General features: G+C 43.6%; 1 protein-coding gene across 2 annotated transcripts in view; it reads left to right on the top strand.

Moving 5' to 3' along the window:
- The window catches only part of LOC114546651 (latent-transforming growth factor beta-binding protein 2), a 95,836-nt gene that overhangs the window by 32,254 nt on the left and 40,336 nt on the right, over positions 1-23,246 (top strand). For both annotated transcript variants that reach the window (XM_028565599.1, XM_028565598.1), the window contains exons 4-8: positions 6,440-6,705; positions 7,718-7,912; positions 10,708-10,914; positions 12,517-12,785; positions 14,029-14,131. In XM_028565599.1, coding sequence (XP_028421400.1) covers positions 6,440-6,705; positions 7,718-7,912; positions 10,708-10,914; positions 12,517-12,785; positions 14,029-14,131 — 1,040 coding nt within the window. The remainder of the gene's footprint in view (positions 1-6,439; positions 6,706-7,717; positions 7,913-10,707; positions 10,915-12,516; positions 12,786-14,028; positions 14,132-23,246) is intronic.

The raw sequence follows: 23,246 nt of genomic DNA, 5'->3' as shown, positions 1-23,246 counted from the left end.
TGGCCCCCTGAAGAAGAAAAGGAAACTGTTTATTTCACAGCTTTTGGCCTGTAATTGAGTAGACGGCAGTAGTCATGTGTTTTGATCGCGTAGTGTCTGAAAACCTCAATGAGGTCAAATTTACACAAACTCTATTTTCATACAGGCTGTAAAATAAGTTATACCTATGAAATGAATTGGAACTTCATTCCTCTTCATTTGTCTTTGTAGCACTTTGGCTGATTGCGATGATGGTTGCTCTAATATAAGCCTCATACCTTGGGGCGAAAAAAATTTAATCAAAAAACTTAGAATCAATCCAACCCGACTGTAATTTATTTCACCCAGGCTCTGGCTGCTACTAGTGGGATTCCTGGAAGGCCTTCCAGACAGAAAGAACATGATTTAATCCAGCCTCAGTGGCTGGTGCGATAAGACCTCAGACGCACCCAGATTTTCACAAGGGGAAATATTCTGCCAGGACCCACAATTATCCAAGTCATAATGACTAGAGATGTTATCAAAGAGCGACTGGGCTTTAATTGCTAACTGATGTTTGGCCTTATGCAGCCGTATATGAGAAGAACATGTCCTTGTTTCGGGAGAAAGCAGCTTATCGTTAAAGCACTGCACATGTTTCTATGACTAGGTGTTTTCCTGTTATTCTTAGTTTATAGTATGAAACACATTGGGCTACTGGTACTACTGGCAATGTTAAATTAAATTCCCATGGAGCATTCAGTTAAAATGTCATCATTTTGTATTTCTTGTGTATTCTGATTTGCTGAGCTCTGTGAGATGACATTATTCATTCATTATTGTATCATTATGTATCCATCAATAAAAAAAACAATTCTGTAGTTTTTATTTAACTCATTAATTGCAGCTTTTATTTAACATTTTATCACCTCTTATGTGTAATAATAGTTTTGTTTGACCACATCAATGTACCCCGGGGCAAGGGCAAATATATACACATATTTGCTTGGTATCAATCTTCTCATCTGCAAGAAAGAGAATAAGTGTATTTCCCAAATGTCAAACTATTCCTTTAAAATAACATCAACATCAAGAGTTTCCCCGTGAGTTCTGATGTGAGGCTGACGTGCAAGCTTTACAATAATCTTGCAAAACAAGATTAGCCAGTAGTTTTAAAAAATGTACTACCAGAGATTAAACATCCACAAAAAGCTGTAATTTCAGGGGGACTTTATTATGACAGAGGCTGGTGTTGAGTTATTTTTGAATTTCCAACAAACACAAACTTCACCACCATGACCTTGTTGCTATGAGAAACACACAACAACAGCATAATGAAAATGCACTTGGGGTTGGATGTTTTATTTATTGGTGCATGCTAAGTTTCAAAACCTCAGGACTTTATTGAAAGAACACACAGGGACCTCAGTGGCGAATGATGAATGGATGAGGCCGTTCTGCATAAAGCCTGAGGAATGAGATGTGTGGCCACAGTGGGGTTTGACCACTGGTGGTTTGGTGCGCTGACTGGGTGGGTAAGAACGGATTAATTCTTTTTCAGCCTGCAGAGACTTTTTTCACCTCCTAAAATACACCAAGGTTGTTAAGACAGAGACCAAATTCTGAATTAAACTCCCCCCCTTTGCCTGTGGGCCATGAGAGCTAGATCAAACGTGGGAGAACAACCCCGTCCTGTCAAAGCAAGAACAATATAGACTTAAAATATCCAATTAATAATTAATTTCTTGTCAAATATCCAATATAAAAGCTGACTTTTTGCCAAATCAAATTCTGAAGCAAACAAATCATACTTAGAACAGGAATCCCAGTAATAATATCTTGCTGCTGCTAATGTGGAATGTTTTCTCTTTTATTAGCTACATCATAGTTAATGTCTTAGACGTCACAGAGATTCATAACACTATTGGGCTTTGAATAGCAAAACATGAACAAGAGTCAAGTGTGTATGTCTTTGCTAATGCTCTTGAATAACACCTCCTGGGACTAGTTTCAACAGTCTGCACTCTCCTTCCTTGTCTGCAAGCCTTAGTCTGTTAAATGTGGAGCACCATCTGTTGTTGAGCTTTTTGCTGAAAAACATCTCTTTCTCTTGACAGTCTCAAATGTTATCTAGAGCAGAAAGATACATTATTTCTGTCCATAGCGAGGTGTTTTTCAGTTTAATAGTGCCTCCTTTGAAAAATATAATATTTTTTGGAAAGTCTTTGGGCTGCACAGTTTATTCCTAATCTCTTAATTGTTGCTTTGCCACTTGGTAGGGAGCACTTAAAGGCTTTGGAATAGGGCCAATATGCTTTGTTGCATCCAAAAACTGTTTTGATTCCTCACACAGTGCTCTGTACAGCATAGGCTTTCTCTTTGATTGCAAAAGTGCATATTAGAGAAACACTCGTAAATCTCCTCTTCCTTTGTTGCCAACAGTGTTTGCAGTGGTTGAGCAGTACAACGTTTTCATTGTTTCAGCTGCTGTTTGCACAGTTTTTTCAATTTCTGCTGTTCCCTCCAGTTAGACGGATGATCTTTATGTCCGAGCGCAAGCTTTGAAATGAACAGTGGTCTTTAATGCTTTCTCTGAATGAGATGAATGTGTGAAAACTGTGATTTACACTTCTCATTTACCAAGTAGCCTTCAAATTGCCCTAATTATGTGTATTTTCTGTAATAGGGTTTTTTGGAAAAGAGGTAAATGGAACCATTAAACATTGGAACCATTAAAAAAAGAATAATGACTTGATTTTCCTCAGAAGGATAGAGCGACTCTTGATTGGTCGTAAACCTACCGATGGTTTCAGAGGTTTGCCACTCGTCACTCTGAAGGTCATGTCTAGTCGAACACAAAGAGAACTGAGACGGGGCAAAGTGACAAGGCTGGGAGCTTGGAGCTATCGGATTGTGCAGTGTGACCCAGACTCATGCCAGACACCTCTGCCTGCTGTCAGACTGTGTTGTTTATACAGTCTGTTCAAAGCCACATGGCTCCATCCAACAACCAGACGAGCTCTTCATATCACTCCTTTTTCTGCATTAGGTGCCATAAGCCAACAATCCGAGCCATTAGGTGTGGGTTCTGCCTTTGGTATTCTCAAACAAATCAAAATGAAAAATGAGCTTTGCCAAGGTAGACTTGTGCTGAGCTTCAAGTGCTGAGAGGGCTGGTGAAAAAACATTTAATATCACAATCCTTTCCAACCTACTTGGCATCCTAAGCCCAGAACAACTAGGCTCTCTGTCTGCAATACATTAGTTGCAACCGACAAATATGCTTTATTTCATATGGAGATTTATAGAGAGAGAAGATAATGAAAGCAACTCAAAAACTGAACTGTTAGTAAATGAATCAGCTGTGGCCCATGGGTTACTGTGCATTGCTTCACATAAACACTGTTCTGGCCTCGTCACACAGAGTGGGCTACGGAGATGGTTTAAAATGTAAACGATTCCTGAGGATCTGGGTCACATTTTGTGTGTGTGTTTGTGTGTGTGTGTGCGTGTGAGAGTGAGAGTGATTTAGGTGAACAGGATCATAAGATAAATCCAGAATTTCCTAAGAGGTTCCCGTTTCCCTGTGGACAACTCACAGAAACGACACAGTCACCACTGGAATGATGGGAAATGGTGTTTTCCAAGCCCCTACTACAGGGATTTCCTGGCACTTAAACAAAGCCACCTAACTGAATTTCTCCACGTAAACCTCCCCTCCCACCCAACACGCTCTCATCAAAACTTCAAAGTACACCTAGCATTTGGCTTGGCAGTGTAATTTATCATGTTGTATACGCAGCATCAGCAGAAGTCCTCCAACTCGACTCAGTTTGACTGTGAGATGTTTGTGCTTCAAAACTGCCTCCTCGCCAACTCATCTGGGTCAAGAGGCGTGACTGGAACTGCTGTCCGTGCTGCCTGTCGTGCCTTCATGAGAGCTAATATTCACATGTCGTAATACCTAGTTCAAAGATACATAGCAAGTGTGCCAAATAATACTTTTGCAATGCATTGGAAGCTGTACAGTTCTTTTGTGCACAGTGTAGACTCTTGGCCATCACTGTGATTTGTAATTTCCTCAAATGTGATGAGGTTTGGCTCTAATTGCTTTCCGTACATGTGAAATAAGTGATGATGAGTGGACAGCGCCAATAGCTTTATGTCTTAGTTGAAGGCCTCTGTTGATATCAGATGTAAACTTAGACATTGATCAAGTGTTTGGACTGAGACTTATCAGTGTAGTTTCTCTTTGAATGTAATTTTTGAGCACATGTTCTGAACATGATATAATACATGTCATGTACTAGACCCAGTTAAGACTCACACTGTATGCAAGTAAATCTCCCAATGTAATCTAAATTATTTGGCCTCATGATTTCAACATATGTTTTTTTTTTTTTTTTTTTTCTGTGGCCATTGCTAATGTATTTAATGAAAGGAATTGTTTGGAACATTTTTGGAAATATACTTATTGGCTTTCCGATAGTTAGTTAGATCTGAAGTTTGAATTTAAAACACATTTAATACATTAAATATATTTTTCCAATCATTTTTGATTTGCCTGAATTCTGTCTTTGTACCATATGCTAATTCAGCAGCTCTCTTATCAGCGCTATTAGTGATTTAATTAAAACTGTATGGCCATCATTTGATACCCAAGACATTTTTCCCATCTGTCTGTTCAGACCTTGTTCCATGTTATCTTGGCAGTGGTCTTCAAAATTGCTTTCAAGTCACCCAGAACAAAGCGGGGGAATGGTTCCTCCTGAGACCTTGAAGTTCCTAATGATGACATCAAACGTGCAGAGTGAGTCGTGCTTGCCCTCGCCGCTCTCCTGATCTGCAGGCAGAGAGGGCAGCGGTGAGCTCATGATGGGAGGAAGTCACTTTGCCATTTAAAAGTGAGAGAGACAGACAGAGTAACATCTGGCCAAGCCTAGGAAGTGAGGCAGGATGCTTGCAGGCCAGGTGTCACTGTTAGCAATGGAAAAACCCAATCATAATTTGGAGTGGACGGTGTAGCAGGGTTAGCCTCCTCCTATAAGTCCTTACCACCTTGACACTAGCACCTCTTGTTTCCCTCTTGTGTCACATCCTATTTCCGGGACCCGCCCTGGAGATTCAGGATCTGGGTCAGCAGCTGTCAGCTATACTGTAGGTGTGCTGCCTGTTGTCTTTCAAGAAGAAGAGTGAGAGACCATTATCAAATGTTTGTCTCTCTTTTACCCTTTTCATTTAGTCTCCTGTTTCCTTGGCAGCAGGAATGTGGTTTGTGAATAAAGAGACATGCATAGGCCTGTGCTACACCTAGCACAGCTGGGACAGAGTATGTGTGTGTACACGTATGCATTTGGTGCAGCGGGCACACGTGTTTATTTACCTGATCTGCGGGTCGACAGAGCTGATTCAGTGTGTAAATACGTGGTGTGTGGCGAACAACCACATGTAATAAATGTTAATGCATGGTTTATATCCTCATTTGGGGTTTGATTACAGCCTCAATTACCTTACAGGGCCACAGGTGTGCTTTGTAGAACTGTTCCTCTGATCTACCCGACATGGTTCATCTTTGTCTTGCTCTGCTGTCTGGGCAGATCAGTGGGATCCAGATGTTTTTTTGCATGGCTGATTTCCAGCACTCCCCAAGCTTTCTTACAACCCCAGAGCCAAGGTAGGCCTGTCTGCCTGTCTGTCTGTCTGTCTGAGAGGCACGCGCCTCCCCCAGGTCGCTCACATGAGCTCAGCTTCCAGGTCGTGCAACACAGGCTCAGTAATTGACCCAAATCAAATGCTCACTGGTAAAAAAAGAAACGTGCCCCTCACAGCCCTGGACGAGCTTAGTTCTTCGACCCTAGTTTTAATACTTCCTTCAGCCCGGTGCAACACTCAGGATGTTGCTCCCTGGTTGGCTACAGTCAGACAGGACAGGGAGTTCATAATCTAGTCAAGCAGACACAATGGGAGATGGAAAGGTTTTGTAGTCTTGATAGAAAGATCTAATGTCTTTAATCACACACTTTTCCCTGACCAGCCACATACAGACACACACACACAAACCTGTGAGTCTTATTCCCTTTGGTTGCCAGTGATCAGTGATGAAAAATCGTCTCTTGTAAAATGACAACAGAATCTTTTCATTAATTACTGAGGGTCACGGCTCTGTGACAGCAGACGTTAGTTGAGAAACCCTATGTGCTTAAAGAATGATATGGTATTATTAATTTGATTAAAGCAAAATTATTTCCAAATCATTGTGTCTCGTCTATAAAATCAATTAGGCAAAGCTATGACCTAAGACAGCATGTTTGTCTCGCAGGAGTATTATTTTCTGTTGCACACACTGACCATGCTTAAATGGATTTCACGGTGATGTGCATACATTGCTGATGGGTGTATCTTTGTGAGTGTATATATGTATGGGACATTAACGTTTGTCTGAGGTCATATGTTTATGGTCTTGTGATGATGTGAATGGCAGGACCCAAGTGAGACGGGGACCCTCAGACTCCTCCCCTCAGCAGACTGGGACCTCCCGCACCGTGAAACGTTATCCATCATCCTCTGGGCCTATTACCTCCAACGCTCTACCCAGCAGCAACGGCTACGCTAACGGCCACGGCAGTGAGCACAGGAACTGGCATGGACACAGAAATGGGCATAGCAACGGGCACTCCTTTAACACTCACAGGCCTACTAGCGACAGCCACCTGCACGGACAGTTCAACAATGCATTATTACCAGCAGGTAAGAACAAAAGACAGATCTATTACACCCTGTGAAATGAATATCATAAAACTGAGATCTGTTCTCACTTTACATGCATGCTTAACATTTCCACTCTCCTTAGCCACGTCAAAACAATCACGGCCCATTCTGGCTCTTTTCACAGAGAATATGATACATTTGTACACATGTATGGTGTCATCGTCGAATGGAACATTAGTCACAAGAAAAATAATTGGCAGCTTCCCAGGAGGCACTTGCCTTCTCCCACTGTCCACCCACCCCCTTCTGTGGTCTGCATCACACCAGACAGACAGACATTTGATATAAAAGCTGCATACAGTGTGTGTGTGTGTGTGTGTGTGTGTGTGTGTGTGTGTGTGTGTGTGTGTGTGTGTGTGTGTGTGGGTGCTCTGCTGGTCCACAATCTGCTGGAGAGGAGTGAAAGCAGTGTGTGTGTTCTTGTGTGTTGATGCTCTGATGTCTTTGGAAATCTGCCCTGTCACCTCTCTGACATGACAGGCACTGAACCCTGGCGCCTCTACCCACAACAAAAAAGAAATGTGATCTGGTCTTTCCTTATTTTTAATTCTCCCTTCACTACTTCATCTTCCTCTGATCCACCATCCAGCATACACAGCTGCTTCTCTTGTTTTTTAGCCCTGTACCACAGCAACGGCTGTTGAACAGCTTCCCACCATTACACAATGTTAACTTGCACTCAAGCTCTCTTTGTCTCCTTCACACATAACACACATCCAAAACACCTTCTCCCAAAGATAAAGGGCTTGGAGGCTAGCCCGATACCTAATAGTATTCTTTCCCCCATTTGCTGGCCTATGGCACATCGCTCATTCAGCTGCAGCGTGCCGCTGCCCAGGCGTCAGCACACACCCTCGCACACTTATAAACCTCCCTTTGCCCAGATGGGGAGTGTGTCACAGTGAGGCTGAAGGAGGAAGGATGCAGCTCGTCTCCAGCCTGTCTCTGCTGCTGCTGCTCCTTCTCACCCAGGTGTGTGTGTGTTTTCCAGGGGCCAACCTCACCTCCAACTTGGACCGCATTAAGATTGTCTTCACACCCATGCTGTGCCGCAGGGTGTGCAGTGGCGGGCGCTGCTACAACAGCTGTGAGAAGGGAGACATCACCACGGTCTACAGCGAGACCTCGCACCACCAGCAGCAGCTGCAGCAGCAGCAGCAGCCAAAGAACCACGGCTTCCGACTCTGTGAGTGTCAACTCTGGGGCCTCCGATTATCATTAACCCTAATCCTTCTTGTCTGTTTGTCATCCTTCATCTTCTCTTCTCCTCTCTGTCACTGCCTTTCCTACTTTCTCATTCCTTTTTTATGGGGTGAGCTTGACAAAATGGGTTCCCAGTGGCATGCTGTCTGTTCACAATACTAACCCCAAAGAGTGGTGGACATTAAAGCTGAGAGCTACGCTAAAAACTCTCACTGTCAAAGAGAAAGTGGACAAGGAAAGCGATAGAGATGGGGTTAGACCAGATTAAAAGCGGGCTGTAATAGGGGGCTAATCTCCCCGCCGCACACACACACGTGGAGCTGGTGGTCCCACGCTCCCAACACTTAGCCCCATCTCTTTGCGGTTTACACCTCGCAGTTGGCCCCGACGTTAACCATTTTACGTGCTTCCTGGGAGAGCAGAAACGAATGAAAGAGGAGAGGGAAAGGCAGAAAGAGAGAAAGAGTAGCAGCATGAACAGGATTTTATAGGGATTACAATAAACCTTCCATTTATCCGGGGGGCTTTGCTCCAAATTCACACAGGAGTGTCCATGGGAAGAGGCGGTCAATGCCACGGTTGGGGTCGTTCCCCGGCATGTTTCTTAGTTTTCTCATCAGTTTTAAGGGTCTGGCTGAGGCTCACACTAATTACTACTTGTGGATTAGAGGCTGCACATACCACACACACATACAAATCCTCTCCAGTTACATACTTACATACATACAAACTCAAACAGGCACATAAACATGCAACCAACCTTAACTTAAATGCAGAAGGCTCTTTGGGGAGGACCTAGCTCACCAATGAATATATAAACAGGTTGATGTTGCAGATTTATGTGCCCATTAATGGGGTTTTGGAACATGGCAAAGATATTCCAAACACTTCAGCGTCTTGGCAGAGGCCTTTACATTCCTGGCACCTCCACGTCTTCCTGAGCATCGGGTTTGTTTTTATGTCCCATTTTCATTCTCAAGAAATCCTTCATTATACAAAAGCATGTGTTAAAGAGTGTGTTAAAAAGAGATTGCTTTCCATTTAGGTTTGCATCCTGTTATTGCTTGGGTGTGCGTGTTCGTCGAGGAATGTCAAGTGGACAGCAAACAGTTATCTCATGCTGTTGTTATGTTCCCTACACGGTGCAGTCAAATTTGGCTGGATAATTATAACAGGCTCCCCTGATACGCACCCTGTGTACAACATTTACCTTAAAGCCTGATATTATATTGAGTAGAAGTCTGTTTATTGAGTGAGAAGTGTGTGCGTGTGTGTGTCTGTCTGCTTGTTAGAGGTTGTTAAATGGACAGACAGATAGGCAGACAGGCAGTGTGGTGCACAGAGTCAACAGAAGGTTGTTGTCTAAGAATAGTTCCTGCCCCATGCCGGGGTGGGACTGGCCTGACACAGACCAGTGCAGACCTGCATCCCACATTGAGAGGATTTAATAGCCTCCTTGAGCTGATAATTTAGCCACCATGTCTAGTCACAGGAGGCCTTCCTGTGTGTGTGGACACCTAGCTGGACCTCTCTCTCTGTCTGTCTTTCCACATCTTTTTTCTCACATTGCTTATTCCTCCTCTCTCTCCATTGCTGTCTCTTTTCTGTTTTCAATCTATTCGATTCCCATTCTCCTCTACTAATCCCTTTCATTCCCTGTCTGTTACTATTTTACTCTTATTCCATGGCTCCCTCTCTTCCTCCTCCAGTCTCACTGTTGTTAATGCCATGTGACAGGGAGCTCATTCCCTACATGCCATAGAGACTGTCCAGCGTCTCCTTGTTCCCTGTTTGCACCCTGTTATGCATGTTACTGTCTGTCTCAATGAGACAGAGAGGATGCAGCTCACAGCATTTTTCCATCGCTAGCATCCTCTTTCATCTCATACTTTGTGGCCCATCCGCTTCTCCAGCTGTCTTGTAAAGCAGTCCTCGTATTTGTGGTGTATTGTGCTTCCTCATCTGGAAAGGTGCAGTGCTTCACTTTTTTCATCCTCTGCTTTTCTTATTCGTCACGGTTGGATACATTTTTTTCTCCATTTGATGGTCTTTGATGTTTTGAGTTAGGGGAGGTCAGGTTAGAGGGAATCTGTAAATGAGAGCAGGCCCAGATATGTAGGGTGCAGGGCTGGCAACCCATCCTGTATGCCAAAAGATAAGGCCAGTGAAAGAGCTGCAAAAGCAGTACTGTCAAACACCATCTGGACAGTGCTGGCCTAAATCAAAATGTAGATGTTTGAAATATGATGAAAAGCCAGTTGCCCTCCTTTTGAAATTGTGTCCATGATTTCATAGTTTGGGAAATTCACATTATTTCCCCCTTGTCAGCCAACCAATTGACCATACAAATATCCATGCACTTGTTATTTTCTCAGAATTATTGCAGGATGAATCATCACTCGTCATCACCACACACAGGAGTATGTAATTACTGGTGTGAGACAAAACATGTCTATGAAGGAAGTGCAGCATGAGGCTGCATGAGTTGAAACTGGTGTCTGCCTGGTAGGGCCAAAGAAGAGAACAGTATGAACATTGCTAACTGTTTGCAAACAAAGTCTGTACACATGAAGCCTCAGCACATGCCCTTGTTATTAGGGCTTTCCCTTCTGTTTCTTATTACCGGATCCTTGTGCATGAGGATGCATAAATCTGTGCAATTAAATGTGGCGTGTTGTGTACCCTAACAAATCTTTCACTTCTAATAACCGCGTCATCTTTTTCTCTTTACCTCTGACGCACCCACCCCCTGTGTTTCTCTCTTCCTCCTCTCTGCAGTCTTCTGTCAGATACCCTGTCTTAATGGAGGCCGATGCATCGGCAGGGACCTGTGCTGGTGTCCATCAAACTCAACAGGGAAGTTTTGCCACCTGCCAGCCCCGCCTCCTGCCATACCCACCCCTCACAGCCACAAAGATGCCAGCCACCAAGGACCAAAATCTCCCTCACAATCCATGTACACTCTACCACTGTCCAATCAGCAAGGTAACTGCACTGCACACTGTGGCCCGACTTCTTTTAAGGCCTGGTCACAGCAGAAAGTGGAACAGCAACATTCGTAGTGTCTACTTGTAGGGATAGTTGGCGAACTACCGTAGCTGGCGAACTAGCCATTAATGTGCTAGCGATAGTCAGTCTCAGTATCTTTTTCCTATGTACTGTGCTCTTTACACACCCCCGGCAGTTTGTTCTTGATTATACGTAGTGAAGAGGCAAAAATAAGTTCAGAGAGACAATTAGAGTCAGTTAGCTAACAAGCTTGTTTCATGTCGACTCCAGCTTGACTCCTGTTTCAAGTGTCTGCAAACAATTCCTCTTTTGTAGAGTTTATACTCTAACAGAGGAGGGGATGGTGCAACACAACTTATTTGTTCCATTGTGGATTCTCTAGCTCTTCCTTTCTCCAAAAGTCAGCACAGTCAAGACGGTTTGCTATTGGTCGGTTGAACTCATCACAAAAGATTTTACTCCACTGGTCGCAGCAATTCCAGTTGAATTAATTTTGCGAAATTTCACTTTTTCAAATGCTGGTGTGATGGGGGCCTTTTTTCTTTGCCAATTGCTCCACTTCTCCTTATTGTCGCAGTATATCTTTTTGAAATGCACACAAGTCGACTCTTTGTTTTTCAACACTGTTTACCCTGTAGTGCTCTGCTGCCTTTGCTGGCCAGCAGTGGAGGTCAGACTCGTATTTTGAGCAGAATGAATAATGGATAAGTAAATGGAAGCCATCATATTGTTTGCACAATGCTGCTTTTATCAAACAGAAGTGGTTATTAGAAAAGTTATAAGACTGAATATAAAAGATTTACTCACTTTACGTTTCTCCTGATATCCTTGTTTTATTTCCTCCTCGCGTCTCGCTCAGCATCTCACTCTGTATTACAGTAACTAGAAGCAGAAGCGTTGTCTTCAATAATTTAAATTCCACTCAGAAACCTTCCATCCACCATTTTGAATTACAAAGTAAATAACTTAATTACATAATTAAATGTCATGAGTCCAATGTATTGTCATGTCACAACAAAGAAATTATCCTTCCTGTCCGTATGCTTTATATATACACTCAGTTTCATGTCCAGGACTCTTTTTAAGGTCTACTTCATCTCCTTGGACTCTCCCTGCATCTGTCTGTGCGACTATGATTTATGAGAGTTGGTCAGGATTCTGGGAAAAAACCCTGGCACTCCATGAAGATAGATGCTTCCCCTCTGTCAGAAGGACAAAAGAGCTCATTCTCCACATTGCAACATCTTCTCAGCTCCTCAAAAAAATCTGTTCTTGGTCTTTAAGATGATATGATTTAAACCAGAGAATTCAAAACCTCTTTGTGTTGTTGTTTTGTATTGTCTTAATAGTGTCTTCATTGCCAGGAATTCCCCACATAGATCTCATAACTTGGTGATGAAGCAATCTAAGTGTGTGTTGAACATGTTTGTGCAGAATGTTAGCTGATAGCTCGCAAACTGCAGTATGTATATACAGCTTTTATCCCTTGCCTGAGGATGCTTCCACTTACACTATCCAAAATTTGAAACTACAAACTATCCACTATAATGTGTAAACTGTGGGTCTCTCCTTCTCCAGTGTCTCTCCACCCATCCTTGGTGAACGTACACATTCAGCACCCTCCAGATGCCGAAGTCCATATCCACCAAGTAGCTCGGGTTCAGCCTGGGCAGAGACCGGCCACCACAGATGGGGCTCACTCTGTCCAGCAGCGCTCCAATGGACATGAACCCACCAATGAGCATAGCAGCAGGCACCCCCACACCAATGGGAATGGCCACGCCCAACCGCACAACCGTTACAACGGACATGTTGGAAGATGCTTTCAGGAAACAGTCGATGGACAGGTATTGTGTTAAGTCATTAAACCACACTATGTACACTGTCATCACGAGCTGATGTGAGCCACCTGGTGTATCCTAGCCCATCATAGGTGTTGATACCAGTGACTCAAAGTGTTGTTTTACCACAGGTACCATTCCGTTCTCATCCCATCACCTACTCTGATTGCTGCTGTCTCAAACGTCATGTCCAGAATTTATGAGATCTGACCACACTGGTCATCTCATGTTCCACCAGTTCCCCGTCGTAGGTATTTTATGAGTTAGGATGCGTTCAGAGGAGAAAGATTAAGCTTACAAATCAGCCCATGTGGTTCTCTTTGTAACTCAAATGACTTTCATGGTGTGTATGGTACCGTGCATAAAGTATGGCATGCACCGCAGATTTTCTGTACTTTGCATGGTCAGGATAATGTACGTTTGTCATAACAGATATGCATCAAAGGGGGAAAAAAAGATGTTAGGAAAGGGAAGTGCTTAAGTGGCAGTGCGTGAGTTTGGCTAATCTGAGGCTTAATATAGCATATGTTTTCTTGGCTGTGATAAGCCGTTATGGATTACTCTCGCAACAACACGATCTGCAGTAGAGTTGTTTTTGCCAGCATTATTCCTTGAACAAGTTTGTTTGTGCTGATTTGCAGCTCCTATTTTCTCTACTCTGGTTTCATAGAGAGCTTGAAATTAAAGCCTCCAGTCACAATGTTTTTTTTTTTCCAGAACCCCAATAGAACTGCCCCAGAGATGGAGCGTACAAAAGCTTTAGGCGGTAGTTTCCCCCTCTTCTACTGCCAGTATGCCAGTTTGGTGTTCTCCAGAAGAATGTCCTCTCTGTTGCCTCAGTCTCTATTGGCCAAAAATCCAATAAGGTCTGATAGGAATTTCTCAATTTCCAATTTCCATTTCACAATTAGCCAAGTGCCATAATAAGTTGTTCTTGAGACTCAGCGCTTATGTCCTCCTCCAACTAACTACTTTCAGATGTGTCTGGTTCACTCTGTCTTTGCAGATAGGTGTACACGCACACTCTGACACGAACACACTTACAAATTCTGCCCTTGCCAATACACACACACACACACACACACACACGCACACGCACACGCACACACACACACGCACACACACACACACACACACACACACACACACACACATACATTTGAACACAAACAAGCATGCATGCACAAACATGTAACACTCATTCTCAGAACTCGTTTCTGAGATTTAATGCAGATGTGTGTTTTTGTAGTGTGGCAAGCCTTTGCCAGGCCTAACCAAACAGGATGATTGCTGTGGAAGCGTGGGCACCTCCTGGGGTCTAAACAAGTGCCACAAGTGTCCAACCAAACCAGGTAAGCCCTCCTGACTAAAGCCATTAGATCCGAGCAATTTTTGTTCCGCTCTGTTCCATTACACACTTAAATTTAATCTATTTCTAATCTAGTCTAATTCTGTTGGTATTATTTTCTGTTGTGCCTTTGGTATGTTGATCTCTTGGTATTCTTGTGCTATCATTCACATTGGTTCGAAACAACAAGATGCAGCTGGGCGCTACTTTCATAGTGCTGTATATTTAGGCGTTTAGTCAGTGATGCAGCAGCAGTTGTTTATGCTTGGTGGACTTTTACAGCATTTATCACAGGCCTCAACGATACTGATGAGGAAAAGCACATAGCAGCCTTCATTAGAATCCTGAACTCCTCTGAGGTGGCTGTGTGACATTGCCATGCACCCAGTTGTAAAAATGAAGCTGTTTTTCGCTTCCATAAAACCAAAACTAGGAAGCAAATGAAAACACATTTAGCATGAAGATGAGAGCCTGGCAGGAGTGCCCCCCACCCTGCGGGCAGATCGAGCCAATTTGGCCTTGAGGAAATGAACAACCGCAGTTCAGCTGCTTCCCAACCAAAGCTGCGGTAGGTTCGAGAAACAGCAGCAGGGTGGTTGCATGCCGGCAGGCAGGGTGGGTGGTGACACTCTTCACTGTAGATGGAGACTCGGCCTGACAGCTCTGCGTGTTATTTGGAGGGCGTGCTTATTTGGTGGCACATGGGGACATTTCCCGGCACTTATACATACATTCCTATTATGGCTATGCCCGCAGATGTCAGTTGGCTGTCAAAGTCCCCGTACCCTGTTTAATGTCTGATCAGACCCTAATCAGAAGCAGACATTATCCCTCTCCGTCTCCTCCATCTATCATAGACGATGATCCATTCTTTTCTCTCCCTCTCGCTATCTCCCTCGGCATGCCAGATTCCTAAGTCGCCGGCACGATCTCCTTTGGCTCCCAGATGTTTTCCTCTGCTCCCTCCTTTGAAGTCTGGGGGAGAAACGTAGTGAATACCCCATTTGCTCATTTTTGTGGTTGTTTTTTTGGGGCAGCACACTGTAAGCCTGGGGTCCCAGGACACACGCAGGCAGGGAAGGAAGAATAAAGAGAATGAAAGAGATGAAAAATGAAGTCAAAATGAAGTCATGTAGTATGTTTAATAAGATAAATGCTTTGAATTCCTCTTGAGTGTTATTGTTCTCAGTTTAAACACTTGGCTAGAGCTTTCAGCTGCATTTCTCTCTTACTGGCCAAGATGTATGCTTTCTTACGTGTTTGTCAGGATTGATATATAGCCTGAAGACGACAGCCCCTGAAAAACAACCTTTTATTTCTCAGTGAATTGGTCAGTTGTTGGCTTGCAGTGTGGGGAAAAGTCGTACAGCTTTATTAGAGTCTCCTGTGTCTGTTGTTAAGTATGTGATAATGAACTCATGAAAGCCTAGTTTGTATTTTGGGGTGTAACGCTACCATTGGTCAGTTTATAGCAGGTTACAAAATGCACTGTTGACTGAGAGGAAGCATTGCTACTTCATTTTCTTTATTACATTTATGTATATGATACCAACATGACCACACTATGATGGCGACAGTTCTGTTTTAGTAAGTATTTGCCACCTTTATTTACTTCACATATCTCTATTAACCTCTTCTAGGCCCATCCTGCCTCCACATCAATGTCACTATGTTTGCATCAGCCTCACTCGATATAGGTAAAGGTACAGTATCGACTGATAATCAGCACAATGCTATATACAAATATAGTCTCATGATGTATTGCTGCGGTTGCAGTCTGGTTGTGTCTCTTTGTGAAGTCTGTGAATGTATATGCATTTCAACACATAGCTGACATTATATAGCTGGTTATTCAGTATGCCGATGTGCTGCAATAACTGTAGAGTGCTATGAGTTTTCTTAGAGATTTGCAGCGCGGTTTTCACAAAATCTTCGGGAAATCGCTTAAAGGAGAACTCCTTTAACATAGCTGAAAACACCCCCTCTTTGGGGCCATACTGTATCGCCATACTTTAATGTAGGAAAATAATTAAAATAATGAGCATTCTGATCAAGCACGGTTTCTACCAAATCACAGTTTATGTATCGTCCAGTTTTCAGACCGTTTCAGATTTTCCCATGTGTGTGTATGGGACAGAATGTTGAGAGCCAGAGGGGAGGACAGAGGGGGGAGCTGCAGTACGATTCTCTGAAATTTTTCTAAACAAATTGCTCTCTCCCCTACAGTTTTCACTGTTCATACATCATGGTTGGTCAAACTGTAGGAAATTTTGTGCCGGTCGCAGACATGTACCGGAAACTATGGAATCCACCGGATTTAAACTTTTGTCTCTGTTTTTACCAACTGCAGATAGAACCAATGGAAAAAAAATATCTGGAAGGACGCAGAAGGTTCCCTGTTTGTTACCTGCTCTGTGTCGCATATATTTGACAAAACAAACATAAAAACCACATCAATGCGTTCGCCAGACTTTTATCTTTCTTGTGATGATAATATTTTTGCCGTTTGGACCCACGGTTTTTGAATTAAAGAACGAACTTCAGAGTTATAATCATTAAATGGACATTTTTGACCTGTCAAACACACAGTCTCCCCCCCACTCCTTCAGTGCACAAATCACTTTAGCAACACATACTGCCACAGGAGGAGAAAAGGAGAGGACAAGAAGAGTAGAAGAAGAAAGGATGAGGAGAGGAGATGAAAAAGGAGAAGATGTGTTATTTCTCAGCTAACATGATGTCATGATGGACTAACTGACCAACTGACTGACTCCTATCTGACTTCAGGCCTCAACACCGATAGGTGTTTTCACAGAGACGAGGCTCTAGCGCACCTTAGATAGTCCTGCTTCTAGCTCAAAAAACCCTAACTACTATCGCTTAATGTTTAATACTGTGACAGATATCATGACACCCTGCTGATCATCCTGTGCAAGAATGGTGTGTGTTGTGTCAGAAATGTGAGGACAGTAGCTATCCAAAAAGGGCCTCTTTCTGTTCTCCTCCTGGTATTTCTTGTATGATTTAATACAGGAGGCAGTGCGGCAGTTGGACACGGCTTCACTTGGAAGGTCACTGTGCCTTACATAATGCCACTCTGAGTCTGTACATTCGATCCAAAACACACTAATGTAAAAATGTCAGAAGGGCTTTTTTTTTCAAAGTCTCAAAGAAGTTTGAATATTTTTAAAAGTATTAATGTGATTTGAAAGTTGAATACTACCCTGAATGTATGAAAGATGTGGAACATTTTAAAGTTTGAATAGTTTCTCAAAAATTCTGAATAACCAAACACAAACTCCTCCTCCTATCTTGGAGACTCTTTAGTTTGGGCCGTGTCAAACAGCAGATTTACTGTTAGCCGGTGCTATTCGGATGTGCACCAAGTAGTAGGCACACTGTCAAAATTTCTTGTGGAATTTTCTAGTTATTTATTATTATACACCAAGGACTATATGTCAATGTTGTGGCAATAAGGGTATGTAATGTGTGTGTATGTGAAGCAGGGCTGACGTTATAGAGGCATGATTGCCGGTATGTCCCATCTCGGTGGGAGCTGAAGCCTTCAGGAGCCAGAGCCTTTAAAAGTCACATACTGAGTATTCCTGGGTCATAATGAGATCCAGATCAACCAGAGGAGGCTGTAGTCAGCTCCATCCCTCTGTTTCTGATGATAAGGTGGCGTGAACAAAAAAACTAATTCAATCTAGGGTTGTCATTTCTGATGGAGAATCTGATGTCCTGCAGAGGGGGTCAAAACTGTCCTCGACTACGAGAGCTGACGAGTGACTGAGTGAGTCAAGTGAGAATGGAAATTTGATTTCCAGGTCCCATGAAGAGCACATAACAGAAACTGAGAGGAAGTTTATATTTGAAAAGCCAAGAGCCAGGGTATAGTTGTTTGTGCAACTCCTGGGATATATTTAATTTCAGTAAAGTAATCTGAGGTTCCCAAAGCCAACTGAAGGACATTTGCTGTGGCCCGAGTCTGACCCATCCTGTAGCGTTGGCATGACTCTGTATAATTGTGCTGGCAGCCCCTCCCTCACTGTGAGTTTCACAGCTATTGGAATTCCACAAGCCGTTTGTCTTACCATCTGTCATTACTGGGCAGCTTCCTTCTCCGTGACTCTCCCTGTCTGCGAGGCTGGGAGGCTTCCCAGGGAGCCAGATCAGATGTCCCCAGGGCTTAAAGTAACCAACACACCCACAGGAGCCTTGGCTTCTTCTAACTCTACCTCCCTGGGTCATCAAGGTCATCATGCTGTCACTGCCTGAGCGCCACCCCCCCTCCACCCCTCCTTTCTGTGTCTCTCTGTGTATCTTTGTAATGGGGACACTATTCTTCATGAGGTTTAGATCAATAGTCAGATGAGGCAAAGAAGGAGGGGGCCTACAGGGCTCAACAGATCTTCCCACAGGAACTCATTTCCCCCAAATCTCCCATCTATCATCCAGACATTAAATCAGACATACATTGAGGGGCCAAAGCCTGTGCTTATTACTTTTTATTAGCTCTGATCAAACATGAATACTTGTTAATAACCAACAAAAACCAGAGATGCAGAGACTTTGCCCTTTAGAAATAGGCAGCGAGGGAACAGATGCGCTGGAACAGCTCCACAGCAGCTTCTTATGGTGATTAGATGTAGACACATAGTCACATATCTTTGACAGCATTTGATTCATTGATGTTGACTTAGTGTTATCCCTTCACAACTAGAATGATGGAATCTATTAGCTGGGCAGCAGTGTGGCTAATCAGTGTGGAGCAGACCTTACCACTACAAGACATCCCAGTTGGAGGCAGATGGATATGAAATTTGTGTTGCATTTCTTAATTGGATACAAGCAAAGTCAAGCACATTTTTATTGGGAATGCACCGTGGCATGCCTTCTTTTGGAACTAGCTTAGGTGGTTAATATTCCACAGTGACTTGGAGATTATAGAGGAATGTGGGTCTGTTTTAAATGTGTGTTTGATGCGGGTTCCATTGCCATCAGAAGCTTGGAGAAGGGCGTTAAGCAAAATTGTCAAACTACAAACAAAGATGTAAAATGCATACTTTCGTAAATAGGAACAATGAAAAATATGTTTTGAGTACAGATTTAATGTTGCAGAAAAATGAAAAAATCTCCTAATCAACCCTTTTTGTTGCTTCACATGTGCCGTGGGATGGTAATAGCAATATCATACAGATACAAAGCTAAGACTGTTAATGATTGAGCAAATATCTTGTAGCTTGTGCAGTGGTTTTATGTCTATGTCTGTATCAGCAGGAGGAAGTTGATATTGATTCCATGTGTCCTAAGTGATTAGCCTCTGCTTTACTGGCAGGGGCACATTATTTACAGGGCATGTGATATGGACCGTGCCAGAATGGCAAATGTGGCGCGTGCCAAGGAGACATTCTGTTTTGAAAACAAATGACTTCCCTTTAAGCTGCTTGCTCCAATCAAGCATTGGATCAGAGGCCAAGAAGAGATGGCTTTGCCATCTTAGAGACTCAAAAGACCTGAAACCCTCTGTGGTGATTAAAGAGCTCTGTTTGCTCCTGGTTTTCTTTCAGCAGAACCAGTTTGTCCCGTGGCGGCATGTCAAAAAGTAAATTGCTGTAAGGGTCCTGAGGAGGACTTGGCTTTGGTGTTGGTTGTGTCCTGTTCCCGTCCTATGGATGGCATCAATCCCTCTTCTATTCTCCATCTCCTACCCATTCTCAAGTTTTCCAGTCAAATAAGGGAGAAGCCCAACTCTGAGGTTGCCTCCCAGGCAGGCAGGTCCCTGGGGAAGCTGGTGAAGGGCTCTGAGCCCTGTGATTGATGGACCAGACCTCTCAATTGTCTTAGAAGAACAGCCTCCGGCCCGGGTGGTCTACAGAGTGATTTTACCAAATTAGCAACTAAAGATTTCTGTGCAGCTGAGAAACCCATCTGACTATAAACTCTCTTCATTCTCAGCCTCCTGCCTCCTTCTCTCTTTACTTTCTCTCATTTAGCATAAGCTGTCCTTTCATTTGAATACCCTCAGCAGGGCCCTGCATAGAGCAAAGTTAAGTTTCATGTTTGATAGAGGGATTTATTCAGATCCAATTTAGGACAGCACCATCTATCAAGAAGCTCCAAGGAATTTGAATTACACTTTCAGGTCAGGGAATTTAAGCAAATATTATTGAACAGTTGCCAGTGGAATGCACAACACCATTCAGTGGATACGGACAATAAATTAGTAAGGGGTGACAAAGTCTTTTGTTGAAAAGGACTACATGGATACACAACAAATGAAAGCCTCTGTCTGTACCCTCAGTGGATACAGACCAGTCTGGGTCTACAGTCTTTGTAACCAAGGGTGACACTAATGATGCGCAGCTTAAGCTCACTCTTGCAAGCCACTGCCTGTGTAACTCCAACAAATGACTGTAGAAACAAGCATGAGAACGGACACATAATTAAATCCTCTCAGAATACTGTAATTCTTAGCCTTTTTAAACAATAATTAAAATTACATGGCCAAGTTGTCAATGATTTTTAGTCCTGGGGCTTATCATCCTTTCTTGAGGTAAATGCTCAGAAGTCATGGTTCTGATTTGCTGGTACAGTAGCCCAGGATTCAGACACAACTACAGTGATGTATCAAACCTTGCTCAACATTACAAAAATAATTGATTAATCCAACAGCCAAGACTCTTTGTATCTTAAAATAAATGCATCCTACAAAAAGCAGCCAGTATTTACTGTACATAGTAGGGCTGTTGTCAACCTCTGTATGGTGAATTTCAGCAGCTGGTTTTTAAAACCTTACTGCAAACACATTGCCCCGAAGGAACAATAAAGATCTACTGAACTGAACTCTCATAACAAACATTTTTAGATCCAAGACGCAAATGAGGAAATGTAGTAAAGTACAATCAGCCAAATGATATCTTTTATGATATCCCTGTGCAAATAAAGTTTTATGAACATTAATTGTAAATGTGTTTTGTATATGTGGAAACATGCCAACTTTACATCACTACTTAATGTCTTCTTAAATAATTAGGTCTTAAAGCTGCTTAAGACTTTTACAACATCTCAAGCCGTTTTAAGACAAGCAGAGTTTTGAAATGAGCTGTCTCTCATATTCATGTTGAAGTTGTTACTGACTGCAGAAGTCCTCACCTCCCTGCTAATAAGCGTTATTGAGACACCCGAAACTCCCCCACTGGGCTTCCCTTGGCATATGCGCCCTGCTGTCACTCAGGCCAGACTTTCCCTGATCCCATCGCTGCAGGAGGGCGTGCCCACCGCCCTACCACAACAGCTCATTACTCAGAAACTTTGAAAGGGGGATTAGGAGGGTGTGGAGGAAGATGAGAAGGTGGGCAGACAGAAACAAGGCCACTGCTTTGACACAGTGCCCCCCTTTTCCCGTTGCCCCCTTCATGTTGACCCACTTCTGCTTTGTCAACCCTCAGGTACATTGACCCTGCCTGGTCCACTGGGTCACAGCAGGACCAAAACATAACTCAGCTTCCAGGACTGTGTTCCCAAAGCCTCCATGTGGTACACATTCCAGTCACTCCTGGGAAAATGACACAAACTCATGCTGTATTGATGGTAGATGTTTTCAGGATTGCTGTGTTGGTAGTCTATATCCACGACGTTCCACTTCCGGGATTGCTCCGTTGCCGCCGGAAATTCTGCCGGATTTCACTCTTTTCAGCCAGATGTCCGGTACCCTCCGCTTACTTTGTGTTGGAATTTTAAACTCCGGTGGATTTAAATTCCGGAGGACTATGGTTAACTGCTCCTCAGATCTCTTCTCCAAACAGGGTGGTGAAAAAGGATGACATAAAATCAGACGGTCTTCCCTGTTCGACACCCTCGGGGATGCCTGTAAACCCGGAGGTTCACTCTCCATGCGCGGTTTTCGAGGTCATCAGTCTTCTCCCGGAGGAGTTGATTTTCTGTGGCTAAAGCAGCGCACCACTTCTCAACATTTTGGAGGCTGCAGGTCTGCACGATTCTGGTTCCGTGGTCCTCGATAGTGCCCACCAGAGCAGAATGTGACTTACGAAGTTCTAAAAGAAACTCAGTCCTCAATTCGGAAATTTCCTTCCTAATGGTTGTAGTTAGCAACTTCTCGATCAAGGCGGGCGTGAGCTCAGTCCCCGTGGACGGACCCGGGGTTTCAGTGGCCGTAGCTAGCTTACCGTCGGGGTCGCTAGCGTTAGCTTCAGTTGTCTGCTCTGAGTCGGATTTAGGTCCCTTTCGTGGCATTTTGTACATGCAGAAGTGGTCGATTGTCATTGGAGACAATACGAATCGAATAGTAAACAGTAGGCTTCACTAAAAATATATTTTAAAAGTCGAGTTCACAGAGCGGCTCCCATATGCGTCTCACCACTCGCAGAGCATACTGGAAGTCCTGCTCCTCAGATCTCTGCAGGGTAAATCCAGAAAGCTAGCTAGACTTTCTGTCCAATCTGAGTTTTCTGTTGAAAAACTAAAACAACCTTTGAACGTACACATGTTCCACCCAGACAAGTCCTTTCCGGAGGCTATTTTGCAGCGGCGCTATTGTTCTGTCCGGCGCTTAGTGCCGCTCAAGACGATTGTGATTGGTTTAAAGAAATGCCAATAAACCAGAGTACGTTTTTCTCCCATCCCGGAATGCTGTGTGGACTCGCCAGACCCTCCCCCGCAGCGCTGTGGAGGAAAGTTTGGCAATGTGAGACTACTGTGTATTGAAAGTCTTTTTTTCTGGCCACTGGGTTTGGAACCCCAATACATACGGTGCCTAATTCTTTCCAGTTACCAAACTTGAAAATGAATGTCTGAGCTTCTAAAACAAATAGCAGAGTAACACAGATTCATTGTATATGTTTGCTGGTCTGGTGGCGTAGGTGGCTGATGTGATCTTGTCTAGTCCTGCTGCTTACCTGCAGTCAGGCATCCAGATAGCTGTTTAGATCTGCCCCGAGCCCCCTTTCAGTCGTACATATTAACACGCTGGTTTTCTGGAGCTTTGGTCACAAACACAGAACTTTTCTCCCTTTCCCAGCACACTCTGCCAGGGGACAAGATGTGTTGTCTTTGCTGGCAGGGCTGTGACTGTAGTTTCTTGCATGCGTCACCTCTGT

This window comes from Perca flavescens, chromosome 20 (assembly GCF_004354835.1).
Source record: "Perca flavescens isolate YP-PL-M2 chromosome 20, PFLA_1.0, whole genome shotgun sequence".
Classification (NCBI taxonomy): domain Eukaryota; kingdom Metazoa; phylum Chordata; class Actinopteri; order Perciformes; family Percidae; genus Perca; species Perca flavescens.
The sequence above is the reverse complement of the archived record's forward strand: the minus strand, read 5'-3'. Positions and strand labels throughout refer to the sequence as shown.